The sequence below is a fragment of the Ictidomys tridecemlineatus genome, chromosome 2, assembly GCF_052094955.1.
Source record: "Ictidomys tridecemlineatus isolate mIctTri1 chromosome 2, mIctTri1.hap1, whole genome shotgun sequence".
Lineage (NCBI taxonomy): Eukaryota > Metazoa > Chordata > Mammalia > Rodentia > Sciuridae > Ictidomys > Ictidomys tridecemlineatus.
Genome location: NC_135478.1, coordinates 158,459,475 through 158,474,778, shown reverse-complemented (window position 1 = coordinate 158,474,778; position 15,304 = coordinate 158,459,475). Strand labels below are relative to the sequence as shown.

At 33.0% G+C, this 15,304-nt stretch overlaps 1 protein-coding gene across 4 annotated transcripts in view; it reads right to left on the bottom strand.

Moving 5' to 3' along the window:
• Positions 1 to 1,829: 1,829 nt before the first annotated feature.
• The window catches only part of Agmo (alkylglycerol monooxygenase), a 325,071-nt gene continuing 311,596 nt past the window's right edge, over positions 1,830 to 15,304 (bottom strand). For 2 of the 4 annotated variants that reach the window (XM_078040035.1, XM_040291151.2), the window contains one exon: positions 1,830 to 2,563. Coding sequence is in view for 3 of the 4 variants with exons in the window: in XM_040291151.2 (XP_040147085.2) it covers positions 2,489 to 2,563 (75 nt within the window). In the remaining variant the exon portion in view is untranslated. Of the gene's footprint in view, positions 2,564 to 12,573; positions 12,611 to 14,457; positions 14,511 to 15,304 lie in introns of those variants that run through there. The other 2 variants (XM_078040037.1, XM_078040039.1) reach the window with 2 other exon arrangements.

The window sequence follows — 15,304 nt, the reverse complement described above, 5'->3', positions numbered from 1 at the left end:
CTTTTTCACATACACATGCCAAGCCTATTAATAAACTAGGGCATTACCATTCTTAAGTAGGAAGTTTAGAAGTGCAGAACTCACTTTATTAACTAATCCTAGAACCAACATATTTATTCTTCAAACTTTATTTTGTACCTTGAACATCAAAATAAATGGGAAATACTCTGAATAGAAAGCCCTGAAACCACAATTATAAAGATTTTTGCTCTCGCTATCTGATAACATGAAACATAGATATACCATGAACTTTGAATTCAGAATTCAGAGAGTTTTAAAAAAATGGCCATTTATTGTATTTAAGTTATTTAACCTATTTCAGATTCAGAATTCTCTTCTGCAAAATGGTATTAACAGCACCTAATTAGCAAGATTTTAGATGCTAAATTAGATAAACATTGCTAATATACTACTACTCAATGAGTAAATGCTCCTTCCCATCTTTAAGTACATTAGCAAAACTGTCCTCATTTGCATATGCTATTTGCATCTCTCTATTAGAAGTGGCAGGTTAGTCATGGGCCCTATTTTTAATGCTTTTCTCTCTTGAGAGAAAAAGGGAGGAAAAATTAAAATTCTTCCAGTCAACAGTAAACATAAATTACATGGTATCACTCAAGATCAATTTACAACATTACTAATAGTTATATTATCTGTCATCATGTGTTAAGAGCTCTGAAGGAGAAAACTAGGCTGGAAAATTAGCAGGGCTGAAGGTGAAGAATAAAGTGCACAGAGACCATAGGGACACAATTATCTGGGGACCACATCTACTTTCACAGGCCTGGAAAATCTGTGGCTTGAAAATATCTGCATTTCTAAAAGAATACTATTCACAGTCATAGTGAATAAAGGCAAGAGAGAAAAAAAGAAAACGTGGATAAGTTTGATCTTACTCAAAGAAAACTGAAAAAAGGATATTTTAAATTATTTATTTCCATCATTAAACCTATTTTTAGATTACTTCTATAAAGCCCATATATCAAGCATATATACATATTTACACATCACTTCTGGGGCAACCATTAAACTTTCCTGACATGCTAAAATTTTATTTGAAGATTTGTGAAAAGTCTCTCTTCTTTGTCATTACTGAATTATACTACTTATTAGCTGAAATGTCTTTAGAATATAGAATCTGGGTCTTGACAATTTTTTATACTTTAAAGTTCAGTAATTTCGAGCCAGTAGAGGGCTCCCTGCTGCAATGTGATTCTATAAATGTAAAGTCCAGCAAGAATTGTTAGTAATGAACCAAAGTAGGATTTAATATTCATTATGGGCTTAAGTATTTGCTCCAACTCTGTGTTTAATTAAGTATAAAAAAGATGAATGAAGTAAAGCCAAACCCTACTTCTGATGCTTGAGATATAATTTGGTAATTTTTCCATCATGCAAAATTTAAGCTTTTATTGCTATTCCAATTTGAAAAATCTAACATGCATTAGTCCTGCATCATGAGCCTGCATAGACACCTAAAGTCTGATTCTTTTAATAATTCCATACTTATTATTTTCTGTTCATTGTTTGATAATGTATTTATTAAATGAGGCCAACCAACTGATCATCTCCTTAATCCAGTATTCAATACAATCAAAGCTCAGTGAAAGACATTATTTTTTTTCAGTTTAGTACGTGTTACTTTTACTATTTAAATTGTAACTTGAAATCTAAAAAGTATTGGATGAAGAAAATACTTTTTTTCCCCACATTTTTTCAATCTTTTTTTTCTCTAAGCCTCATTCTGCATGTGTCTGTCAGTTCCCACTCAGTGAAATGCTTAGCAATTTTTGCATTCCCAATAATCAACATACACACAATACCTTGGGTAGTTTTACTTAGAGAATTTTATTAACACTATTTTGACAATTTTTAATAACATAGAATTACTGCATACTCCTCAATCTTCCAAAAAAATGAGCAAACATATTAGACATATGTATCACAAATTAGTCTGTTGAACAAACCAATTCTGTCAGATTTATTCATTTTCATTTCAATGATGTTTTTCTGCATCATGACACTTGGTATTACATAGTTTACAAAGGCAAATGCAGTCTTAGGCAGACAAATATTGTAGTATGTCTTTTTGGCTACAAATCTGAATTTAAGCATAATTTTACCAAACATCAAAAAAAAAGAGCATCCAACAATAGAACAATACAAATTCAATATTCATTCCTCTTTACTGTTGGTAAATTTCCTCCCTTCTTCTTATATGTATTGTCATAGATAGTACCAGTAAATATAACATCAGTATATTTGAAATCATTTGCTTTTCAATGGTGGAGCAAAAGGAAAGTAATTGTTAATTGACTTTAATAGAAAATAATAAATGTAAAAAGCAAGGATAAGTAAGTACATTTACTTTTCATTAGAGAAATCATCCCTATAAGCATTGTATAAGATAACTGCATTTCCATATTCAGTGAAAATATGTTGTGGCTATGGAAAATTGATTAAAACAAGAGTGCTGTGTACTCTTAGGTTATTTCCCAGGACCAGTGGCAAGAAGTTTCATGCTTCTTACTCCCCAGAATGTTATGCAAATGGAATAAAAAATCTAAAGAAATAAAACATAAAAAGAAAAAAATGAATTAATACTTTTGTTCCACTGAGTTGCAAATATTTCCTAGGGGAAAATGAACATAAAAATTTTAGACAGTTAAATTAATAAACTAAATCCAGAAATTGTTCACTCACAGCTTTTAACCAATTTAACTTAAAACATGTTATGTGAAGACAGGAGTGGGAGTAAAATGTTTTGTTTTTGTGTTTTTCTTCTCCCTTATGCTCAGAGATGTGGGCCATTTCAAGGGATGGGCCTATCTGAGTAAGATACTGAACTGAACGAAATGGAACTTTGTTCTGGCATTTGGGGATATTGCATGTTGTATATGTTGTATGAAAAGATCTCATTGATTAAATAGTTCAGAAGCCTTTAGAAAAGGAGAAATTAAAACACTGTTCCTCTTGGAGGCAATATAATCTAGCCTATTATGAATTCCATCCAATATAAATTTGGTTTCAAGCATCATTGATGATTTACCTTCTTTAAAAAAAATCTTATTAACATATAAACCTAGCTGTAAAATTCTTTTTAAAGTTGAAGACATAACTAAATTATAATAGGTAACCTCAGAGTGCATCAAGTTTGTTGCCTTGCTTTCAAGTAACATCAGACACTCACAATAAATCACCAAAATCATCCATGCAATTCTCTTGGTTTCTAGTTATCTTAGCAAGAAGCAGTACACAATCCTCCTCAGAAGGAATTACAGTTGTAGGATTTTTTTTCATTCCATGTAACCTGAATACCATGACCCCATAATGCATATATCTGTGCATTGAGGGTAGTTTTTGTACCATCAGGCTTTCACTAAACAAACCTTTCCTCTTGCCTCTCCCTACTTTCCAATAAGTAAGCTAAACTTACTTTATGATCTCCATTTTATGTGGGTGAATATTAGAAAGATGATGAAAGAGAGCGATACTCAAACAGCTAGCTGTTAGGATAGGTGTGTGAGAGTTTCTCCATGTGTATTTTTGTGTGTGTGCAAAATACATCTCCTAGCTATTACAATATGGCCAGTTGCCTCTGGCTAGGAAGATGATAACTAGGCCTAGAAGATCCATTGGAATGTACAAAGGAAGAACACTAATAATAAGATGGAGGCATGGAGTGTTCTAGGGTGAGAGACTGAGATGAAGCCAAAGCCATTAGCTAAAAGCCATTAATTCACAGAAAATATCTTAAATTGCACAGTGTTTCCTATTAAGGCCTGAATAGGGAAAGAACATCACCACTACAACTAACAACAACAAAATCCTGCCAAACACTAATGTTTAGCTTTGTGAACTGCCTGGTTTCATCTGAACCTTATGGTTCTACTTTATGGATAAGGCAACCCTTATCCTTCACATCAGACAATTAGATGATTTTCTTCAAATCCCTGCATTCCTTTCAGATTAAAATACCCATAATATGAAAAAATACTAAAAAAGAAAGCCAGCAGTTATATTGAAGCAGAAGTCAAGAATAATATTAACATTATGGAGTTGCCTTGGAAGTCAAGTACAATATATTTAAAGGCTGGTTTTCATTTTGTTAGTCTTGACTGTAATTCAAGAGGAATGACCTCATGGGATTCCTCATGGTAGTGCCAGGTAAAATAACACCAAGATTAGGGTAGTATTTGTGAAAGCTCTTAGACCTGTGCAGTGAGTTGCTCTCCTCTCTGAAGATGGTTTACTGATGACAAGATAATCAAGAAGACAGCCTTTCAAAGGGGACAGGGATGACAAATCTATAACATCAAATCTATAATTAGTTTGGATCCAGAATATTCTTTGAGCAACTAATAGGTACTTTGTATTGTACAAGTTACTGAGACCAAAATATATTTGGCAATAAAAGCTTTTATTAATTTTGAATATGGTGCCTATGGTCACAGGATTATCTCAATGGGGGGAGGCTCAGGAGAACTATTTCAGTGAAACCTGAAAAACTTTAAAAGTTTGTATGTCATATTTTTCTTTTCACTACTTCCAAAAGAATGGATAGTCCCTTTCAGACTATCTGTATCTGGATTTAATATTCAACATTATTTGGATTCCTAGTAATAGTTAAAATTCTGACCTAAATACAGAATGAAAATAACAATTTTAGCTTATGTCTTTGTTATTAGTCCTCCACTTTACCACCAAGTCTTTCCACCTTTTAAACTATAATTTCAGTCCTTATTTCCTGCAGTCCTCATCTTGAATACACTCAAAAAGACCTTCCCTTTTTTCAATTACTTAAAATTTCTCCAGCTTCCTACCAAAAATTCAGGGTTATATTTGCAGTTATATTCAGTAGGTTTGTTTATCTGTATCAGGCTCCTGTGCATTATCCCTCCCTAAAGATGTAAAGCAGTTGAAGCTGGTGTGTCAGAATTGGATGACAGCAATGTTCAATGGTGACGCTTGCTTAGGCCAGTCACTGTCTTGGGCGTCTTTACTAGATTATGATATCTATCATGACAAACTTCAGTCAACTGGTATCAAGTTTGTTGATGAGGCAATGGAAAGTCAACCTTTAAGTAGTTTATCCAGGAATCATACAACTACCAAATCTTAGACCTGGGATCATGCTTTACATTTATAGTGTCTCACAGAAAATTTAACTGTGAGACACTATAAATGAAGTCCATTCCATAAATATGAACATTCATAGTGAATCTATTTCCTTTTTTATAGTAATCACCTGTATTTGCTTGAGTATAATAGGGATTGAACTAAGGGTGTTCTATCACTGAACTACATCCACAGCTCTTATTTTTTTTAAATTTTGAGACAGGATCTCAATAAATTGCACACATACCCTTGAACTTGTGAGCCTCCTGCTTCAGTCTCCTGAGTAGCTGGGATTACAGGCCTGCACCACCACACCCAGGTGCTTAGATTTTTTTTTTTTTTCCACATCAGTAACTTCTAGGTTTCTGAGACCTTTTCATAATATCTTGAGGATACAAATTAGAATTCTTATGTATTGAAACCCAGATTGGTATGGAATGATAGAAATAAAATATCCTTCTAAAAATATGTATGACCCTGAAATGTTCACCCTGTGCTATTAGAAATGTTCAAGCAAGGAATATTTACTGCTTTTATATTTTTATATATGCATAGATATATAAATTTAAATATGTTACATATGTAATTTTGAGTTAGAAAATTATTTAACATGGGCCCAACTATTGGTTATTGTAGGTGCTCCACTTAAAAATGTCCCATGTCTAACTTTTCTCTTGCCTTTGTATTAAGTTATTCATTTTTAGGTTTCCATGTTTATATTAAATGTGTCACATTAGATAATATTTCATTAACACATATTTCTATCAAATATTTGTAAAATGAAGCCAGCAGAATCTCTACTTTGGTTAGTGGAAGAATAAATGGAAATTTTAGCATTTAAAAAAGTTTTTTTGCAATATTCTTCTCTAATCTACAGATATATGGTCCAGATACATACAAACTCAATGCACACATTTTTTTCCCCCTAGGTCTGGGCAAGTCCCATGATTGTAGCAGCTGGATGCAAAATATGAAACAGAGGAAGTTCATTGTTACAGTCAAACTCTCCTTGCACTAACACATCATTAGTGGCCCTTGTCTTCAGGCTATTTCCTTGGCTTCCCAGGGATTTCAACTCTGATGCTTGAACTCTGGCCTCTACAGATGCTCTCTCTGTTTCCACCACCTCTTTCCAAAAAGTTCATCAATTGGCAGGTGGCTAATCTGAGCAATAGTCTGTATTAAAACCAGTGGGACCTGGTGTTATTCTGTAGCTCCTCCCAGTATGTCTCTTTCAGAGGCCTTATTCGATATGGCTTTTATGAGAGCAAATCAGGCATCCAATTGTGAAGGAGAGAGAAGAGAATCAGAGGAGGTATTTGTGTGCATGTGGCCTGCCCTCAAATTTTAAACCTTCAAATTACAAACAAAGCTAGTGGATTTATGTTGTGTCTATGTACATATGTGTGTTGGTTGGTTTGAGTAGACATTCTACTTATTAATAAATGACATAACAAGAAAAGAAAAAATGTTACCCTGAGCAGTGGGAAGTTTCAAATGTAGCAAAATCCCATAGCTTTTATGGAGGTGATAAAATAAAAAGGCTTCTTATGTCATTTAACCTTTGCAAAAACTTACAAGTCAAATGAAAACTTTAAAGTACCTGAATTATTCACAAGAGAAACAAAATATCTGAAAATAGTTAAATTTAATTTGATTCTCAAGCATGTACTTATTATCATAAATATTTAAACAAAAAATACTGAGATGTCTCATTTAAATGTATGCCTACTGGCAGCAGCAGTATAATTGTATATGCATCCTGAATTGGCAATAATAGGAATGAATATGTTAAATGAGTGAAATCATTTTGTTAATAGGTAGAGCTGCTTATTCTACTTGTCAAGGAAGGAACTTGAATTATTTAAAATATCAAATAGCATTCTTGGGAAGATTACAGGATTAATCACTTTATAAAAAATCATTGTTTAATTAACTATAAATTTACAGCTAAATTTGGATTTTTATATTGAATTACTAATATTCCCCTGGAATATATATTATCTCTAACAAATCATATATTGCCCATAAATACCAGAATATATTTTACCTAAAAATTATTTCTTTGATAAAATGAGGTCCATAACACTAGGTAACTGACTACTACTAAATAGGACTATAAGAATCACTAGAGCAAAATATGTTTTAATTAAAACACATTAAACATGCATTATTTTTGATCAAATTTATTCAAAGTAAAATAAAACTCACTGCTTTCAAAATATAATTTTTAACACAATGTTTTGGCCTTTGTAGTGGTGACCATTATCTGCTGTACAGTAAGAACTCAAAGAGAAATCAATCCTGAATTGCTACAAAATATCTCTATTTCTTATTATTTCAAAAGAACAAATAAACACAAATATTACTGGAACATAAATTGAGGCCAAATGTACTGAAGGTCCTTTTGAAATTAAAACATCAGAAAGATATTAGGTAGTGACACATTTTTCCCCGCTAGGATTTTGTAACAACTTAGCAATAAATGTGAACTAAAAAGAAATTGAGAATTTTTTTTCTTAATTTCAGTATAGTATATAAAGAACCAAAATAAGTCATATGAGGAAAGAAGCAAACAAAATTCTAAGAGAAATAATTTCCAGACACTATACACAATTTTTTTCTTTTTGTGTATTTCTATGCCTATTCAACAAAAATAAAATCACAACTATTTTAAAAGTAAAATTGTAGGAGAACTTATTACTTAATTTTTAAAACAAGAATTTTAATGTTAAAATTTAAGTACATATTAAAGTTCTTAGTTGAGGAAAAGCAATATAAAAAGAAGGTTCATGTGAATTTCTATATATATAAAACAGTCATAAAATATCTACTGATCCTAATTTTTAAACAAGAGAATATACTAGATATACTATAATCAAGCTTTATAAGAACACAAAATAAACTTTAGAAGAGAGTTTTAAAATTATTTAGATGACTTCTAAAAACTGAAAAATCCAATATTTAACTATTTTACTACTCAGTAGAGACAAAGGACACGTAATTAGAGTGAAAAAGTATCCTCTTTATTTACACAACAAATGCAGTTATCATTCATTTCAACCACTTCTTCAGTTCCCCAGAGCTGAGTCTCTCTTTTGGAGGATAGTTTGTTCACTTCTAAAAGTCTAAAGTCCTCAAGAAGGTCCACCCTTTTCAACAATAATCCTAAAGACTATCTTGTTCTGTGCAGAACACATTTGAGCTACCAGTGTAATACTGGAAAACCATAAACATTACTAGGAAGATTAGAGATCACATCAAGGTCTCTAAAGCCCACCTACAATCTAGAGGACATATTTGAAGACAGTTGGCATGAATTAGCTACCGTGCATGCAAACCCATCTGGTTAAAATTGTATAAACCATAATTAGCATAAAGTGAAAATACATGCTACTTTTCTCAAAAACATCTGTGGAGTTTTCATCTTTGAATTCAGAGTTTGAATAAAAGTATCTTTACTGACGTACAACTTCAAAAGTTTCCAGTATTGCCAACCCTTTTAGAGTATGGCAATCTGTTAATATCAATTTTAACACTGTCTTTGATTAATCACTGGATTCTTACTTTGCCTTACAAACAATGATACATTTCAATTTTGATTTTTTCCCCCAGGAAAATTTCTTTATATTTTGATATGTATAGTCTCCATATCCTGGTGTCCTCCTCAATTTTTCCAGGTTAGATTTTAGGTTTTGTTGTTGTTGTTTTTAAGTTTGAAGTTTGTCAAAAGGACAAAGAAATGCCTAGGTCACCTCAACTACCACATTGAGAAAAATTAAGAGAGAAGCAAAGTCACTGAGACAGGATTTATGTTCACTGGGTGACCAGAACATGTCCCATGTTAAAACTTATGCTTGATTTTATGTTTCTAATTAGCTAAGTTTCTAATACCATAGAAGAATAAGACCTGGTAGCACCTTTTCTTTAACTACAGGAGAGAAACAGTAAAGATACATAAAGAGAGTCTGAATAAAGTCAAATTAATAAAGGATCACATATCATTTTTGAGAAGTTATGGGGAATGCTGACAACTGTGCTGGGGAAATCAGGAAAGATAGCATATTTTCCAGAAACAATCATTTTTCTATAATAATCTTTCACTTGTACTCACCATAGAGCCTCATTTTTTCCCCTTTTTATAGATTTGAGAATGAAATTTTAGAAAAACAAAAGGCAATCAAAAACCTTTAAGGATGGCCTGTTTAGTTTATTAAAAGTTGGGAACAAAATAATAATAGAATAAATAACAAGGCACTTAATTACTTTACCTAGTTTGAGTCTGTACTAAGACTTTATTAAAATTAGAGATGGGTGAACCATTCAGAATAAAACAAGTCCATGCTCTAAAACCAAACCCTGAACTTTTTCTTTTTTTTTTTTAAGTATAAGTTAATTTAGTGAATTTAAAAATTTATTATTCAAATTTATTTTTACTTCCATATTTCTGCAAAAATGTTATGATTACAATTTTAAGTAAAATTTTATTTAATTTTTTGAGTATGCTTACCATCACAAAATTGTTTTGTGTCCCGCATGTTTTGAAAATAAAAATATTTGAATAAAATTAGCTACATTAATCATAATCCTTAATGGTCCTAATAGAACTTTCTCTAATGGTGAGAAATACGATGTATAGCTTAAAAATCAAAGTGATGGTCCTTTCTCAACCCTTTTCTTTCTGAATACATAAATTTAAAACATTTATCTTCCTAAATTGGAACTGTTTCAACAAAAATTATCAATGATATCATTCAGTCATAATTTGTCAAAATGCCGCTTATGTGCTAAATGAGTGGCAACCAGCCCTTTCCCACAATAATTCTATCACAACAGCACATTGACCTTTCAGTGTATTCAAAGCAAATGCTTCTAGCATCTCTGACATTAAAAAAAAAGAGAGAGATAAGGTTTCTCACATAGATAAAGATTTTTAAAACTTGATGTACAAAAACAGAATGTAGAAGAATATGTGTTTACACATGCACAATACCATTCAGTACTGCTTATCCAGGATATTTACTGTGTCATCAAAAATATTTTTTTTGTATTTGTCTTCTATCTAGGAAACAAAAAGAACATCTCTTAAAACAAATTCATTTTTAGAAGAAAAAATGTCATGTTTATAGAAAAAAATAGTGATGTCTAGTTTTAAAAATAGGATAGTCTATCTTGGAAAGATGTGTTTTGAAAAGGCCCTTTCTTGGTGTTTTTGCTTGTGTCAAAGGGATGATTAGAGTATATGGGAACCTCCCAGAGTAGGCTAATAGAAAGCCAACAGCCCACATATGGCTTGCAGGTTGGGGGAATTCTCTGTGTTCTGCCAGAGATGGGACTGCCCAAATGGTCTCTCGAGTAAATCCCAAGTCATAAACTGCATCCTACTAGGCCAGCCATGCCAGAACTGGACCCAAGGGTATACACAGTCTTGGCTGATGGGAAACAATGACTGCTTCCTAAGGAAGCTACAGCTGCTTTTCTAAGAGACACCCCAGATGCCTGAATTTTCCCTTACTTTCCATTTTTGACTACCTGTTCTGGCAACAGTTCCAACAAAGGGAGAGGCAGGCAGCAGGCACCCAGCTGTTTTCAATAAGGCTTGGCAACTTAGGTACTGATTACATAAACACTACAGACATTCAGAGAGCATATTTTCTAGCTTTTAGGCTATAAAAAAGGTGTGAACCCATACCAACACCCGATGTTTTGTTTGTCCCAAATAAGATGATGAAGAAGATGATGATAAGAGCTTTAATTATGAAACAAAGACTAGTAGAGGCAACATGATATTGCAAATTGTTAGGAAGAAGTTCAAATTATACAAAGTTTTGGAAAGGTATGAAATCTCCATGTTTGAAGGGCAAGGAGAAACATAAAAACCACTTCTATATATTCTCCCATTCTTCTATTATCTACCTATTATAATAATCTTCCACATTAATATTGAATTCCCTACATCTGAAGCAGTTCAAAATAATTGTTTGTATTTACACAGATCTTCATCCAGGATGATCCTGAGCAACCTAACGAATACAATATATAGACATTTCTTTAGTGGTAGTGTCTCTTGAAATATTCTTTGACATATGTAGAAAGAAATACATTAAGCAATGCTGAATTAATTCTGAGAAATACCAACGTAATGGAATGATAAATTGTTAAAGTAGGCAATCAACAGGAAGATTCCAAAAGAAGGGATGAAATTTGAAGGACATAATGAAGGAAGGAAGAAAAAAATATTACTCAGCCTTAAAGAAGAATGAAATTATGGCATTTGCAGGTAAATGAATGGAGGTGGAGAATATTATGCTAAGCAAAATAAGCCAGTCCCTCCAAACCAAAGCCCAATGTTTTCTGTGATATGTGGATACCAATCTATAATGAGGGGAGGGGTGGGACTAGGGAAATATGGAGGAATTTTGGATTGGATAGAAAGGAGTACATGGAGGGGAGTGGGTTTGGGGTAAGAATAATGGTGGAATGAATGGATATCATTACCCTATATACATATATGATTGCATGAACGGTGTGCCTCTATATCCGGTACAGCCAGAGAAATGAAAAGTTGTGCTCCATTTGTGTACAATGAGTTGAAATGCATTCTGCTGTCATCATGTGTAATTAATTAGAACATTTTTTTTTTAAAAAAAAAGTCTTTTAAGGGCGGGGGCTGTAGTCTAGCTGTAGAGAGCTCGCCTAGCATGTGAAAAGCCCTGGGTTTGAACCTCAGCCCACATAAAAATAAATAAATAAAATAAAGGTATTGTGTCCAACTACAACTAAAAAAATAAATTTTGTTTTTAAAAAAATCTTTTAAGAAAACATTTGCACACATATGAAGTATGTGTAGAGGCTGAAAAGGAGAGACAGAGAGAGATATCCAAGTCATCAATTCCTAGGTATCAACATCTCTAATTAAAAAAAAAAACTAAATAGTAGAAAGATCAATAGAGTAAGAGTAGAGGGAAGGGGACAGAGGCTGGAAGAATGGGGAAAGGGTAGGAAAATGCTGGGGACTGAATTCCAACAAATTATATTCCATGCTTTCATAATTATGTCAAAAGGAATCCTTTTGTTATATATAACTAAAAGAACCAATAAAAATAATTTTAAAAATTATCTCCAATCTCCATGGACACAAGCTGGTCTCCTGGCATTCTTCTGCCTGAAATTTTACAAAGTTAGGGCAAACTAGACTCATCTTTGACAAGTGACCCAGTGGTAATTGCCAGAAAGATGAGAGGTAACATTTCAGCAGGAACAGTGATCCTCACACTTTTCAGAGGAACATACTGAAGAAAAACCAGTCATGGAAAGTTGTAGTGAGTTTTAGGGACAACAGAAGTTTTGGAGGTAAATATTTTGCTTGTTTGTCTTTATAGTTGAAGAAACACAGTTTGTACATTAAAATATTGTCTTGGTTGCTTCACAAAATAAAAACTTCAAAATGTTTACCTTTTATCTAGTCCATAATTTGTTGTTGCTCATTTCTCTGATGAAAGAAAGGAGGGAAGGAGTGAGAGAGAGGGAATGAATTATTAGAATTCTTAAAAACAATGATGTTAAAAATAAGCAGGAAAGTTTTAATATAAAATATTGAATAAAGGACAAATTATATTTTAGTACAGTATGAGTGTTCAGAAAGGGACTTTGTAGCTTCAAATGTGTTTATTATTTTGTCAAAAGGTATCTTTTATGGATTCTGGGGAAATGTGTTAATAATTGTGGTGAATAAGTAGGGAGCAAGTGGAACCTCCTTGGTCAGCTTCTGAAGTTAGCATGTGCAACAAAATTGTCCAGATGTCAATTACCCTAGAAGGTCCTTAAATATCCCCCATAGCACAATAAACATGGTTTGGATACACAATCTTATGGTAATTCTTTCACATACTCAAGTTTGAGAACTACTATGCTAGACTGAAGACATTGACCAAAGTAAAATCTATACATAGATGTGTGACAGCTGAACATAATCCTGATTGTAGATAAGTTGTAAAATTCTCATCAGAGAACAGAGAAATGGATAATAAACTCTAGCATGCTTCTGTTTATGCGGAGGGTTTACTCCATGTGTTTGAAATTATTTCTGTTACTCTAGTACATGTTAAATGTATGTAATTGTTTTGTGAGGATCAAATAAGATAGTGGAATACATCTTGATGTTAGTGGTAAATTCCAGTTTCTAAGAGTAGCTTAATTGTGCAAATGATGTTACTGTACTTTATCTTCATATCCAGGAGAATATTCAGTTTGGCTTCTTTGATGTAAAAACTTTTGTTTTAAAATGACAAAATGACGTTTTAACTGCCTGTATTTTTTTTCCATTGCTACTTCTGCATCTTTGACAGCAATGATCCTATAAGAGCCTAGGCAGGCAGAAGTTTAATTTCAAACATTCAAATGAATAAATTCAATATAAACTCTGTCACACCAAATGTAACATATCAAGAATTTGTTATAAGCAGAGTTAGCCAATTTTAGATTTAAACACTTTTTCTTTACCTAATCATGATTCTCTGCAATAATCCAGTCTACCAGAGTGTATTTACTTCAGGGATTCCCCTTTTTATAAAGCAAGAGTCAGAGAGAAACTTCCAGAATCCTAGCACAAAGAAATTGCTGTGATCCTTAACAATTTCACCAGAATAAATATTGATTAAATTGCATTATGATGAGTTAAATTTCTCCATACTCTAATCAAAAGAAAGAACACATTCAGAAATAGTCTTTGTAATTTTTTTTCTTTGCTGTTGTGAAGTGAGTTACAAGCTCCCATAAGACCTAAAGACAGAACACTGCTTGGGTATAGACCAGAATTCTCCCACATGGGTTTGGTGGCTGGGTCAGTCAGAATGATATTAGTATGTTTAATTTTCAAAACACATACAGTTGGAACAGATGTGTTTTATAAGGACTGCAAAATGAAGTCCATGAATAAGGAGGCCTGGGTAATGTTTTAGTAAACTATGGATAGAGATCACTCTATGAAACTAATTCCTGCTGATAATCATAACTTGCCTCTGTGAAAACTAGTTTATAATATTTGTGCATAGCACTATTGAGAATATCCAAGCTACCAAGATTTGAAACACTACAGCAGGAGCTCCAGAACTTTATGTAAATTAACCCCGCAACATGGAACACATTAACTTGAGGGTTTTTGGAATTTGGATTTCTGAATGCCTAGGATGTGGGTTTAATTGAAGTGCAGTATTATGACAATCAGTTTTCCTCTGGAGACAGAAGTTTTTAAGGTGCATGCAAATGTATAATTGAGCATTGACATATTACATCATGGCGATACATTTTAAACAAGCCATACCTGCTTTATAATATTTACTTCATGAAATACCCCTGGATATTCAAAGATTCCTCCTTTAGAGTCCAGCCGTCTGAATAAATGAACAGTGTGCAGAGGTGAGCCAGTCAATTCTCAGGTGAGGCCAGGCCTCAAAGGCTCACACAAACACAAAGCCCCTCTTCTGGAAAAAACGTTTCTGGGTTTTCAACATAAATCAAGGTCAACACATAATACAATCATATTCTAGTGCATTGAAAAACTGGAAAACAGTCTAACTGGGACTGTGATGCTTCCAGAAAACTCATAGGCCAAACAGCAAGCAGAAAGAGAATTCAGGAATTTGTGTTCAAACCCCATGCCTGTGAAGGGGTTGCCTGCTCTCCTGGGGAAATTTTAAGTGGGTGTTAGAAAGGGACACTTACTCCATGGCTAAGATTTTACAGACTTTCTTTTTCTTACTTAAAAAAAAAGGGCTGGTGATTTGGCTCAAGCGGTAACGCACTCACCTGGCATGTGCAAAGTGCTGGGTTCGATCCTCAGCACCACATAAAAATAAAGATGTTGTGTCCACCAAAAACTAAAAAAAATAAATATTAAAAAATTCTCTCTCTCAAAAAACCAAAAAACTAAACAAATAAACCCCAATAACAACTGTGGACACAGTGGGAGGTAATACTAAATTCCAAGAGCCTTGATTTTCACACTGAAAATTAACTAATACTTTTGTGGTACAAAATGAGCCAAATCTTTTGGTGGTGATCCTAAGTGCATCACTCACAAAGAGTGGTAATAATAAGATTGAAAACAATGACCAAAAATGTTGAAGGGTTACCAAAATTCTATGTAATAATAAAAACTATGCTTGGTAAAATTGCATACTGGATT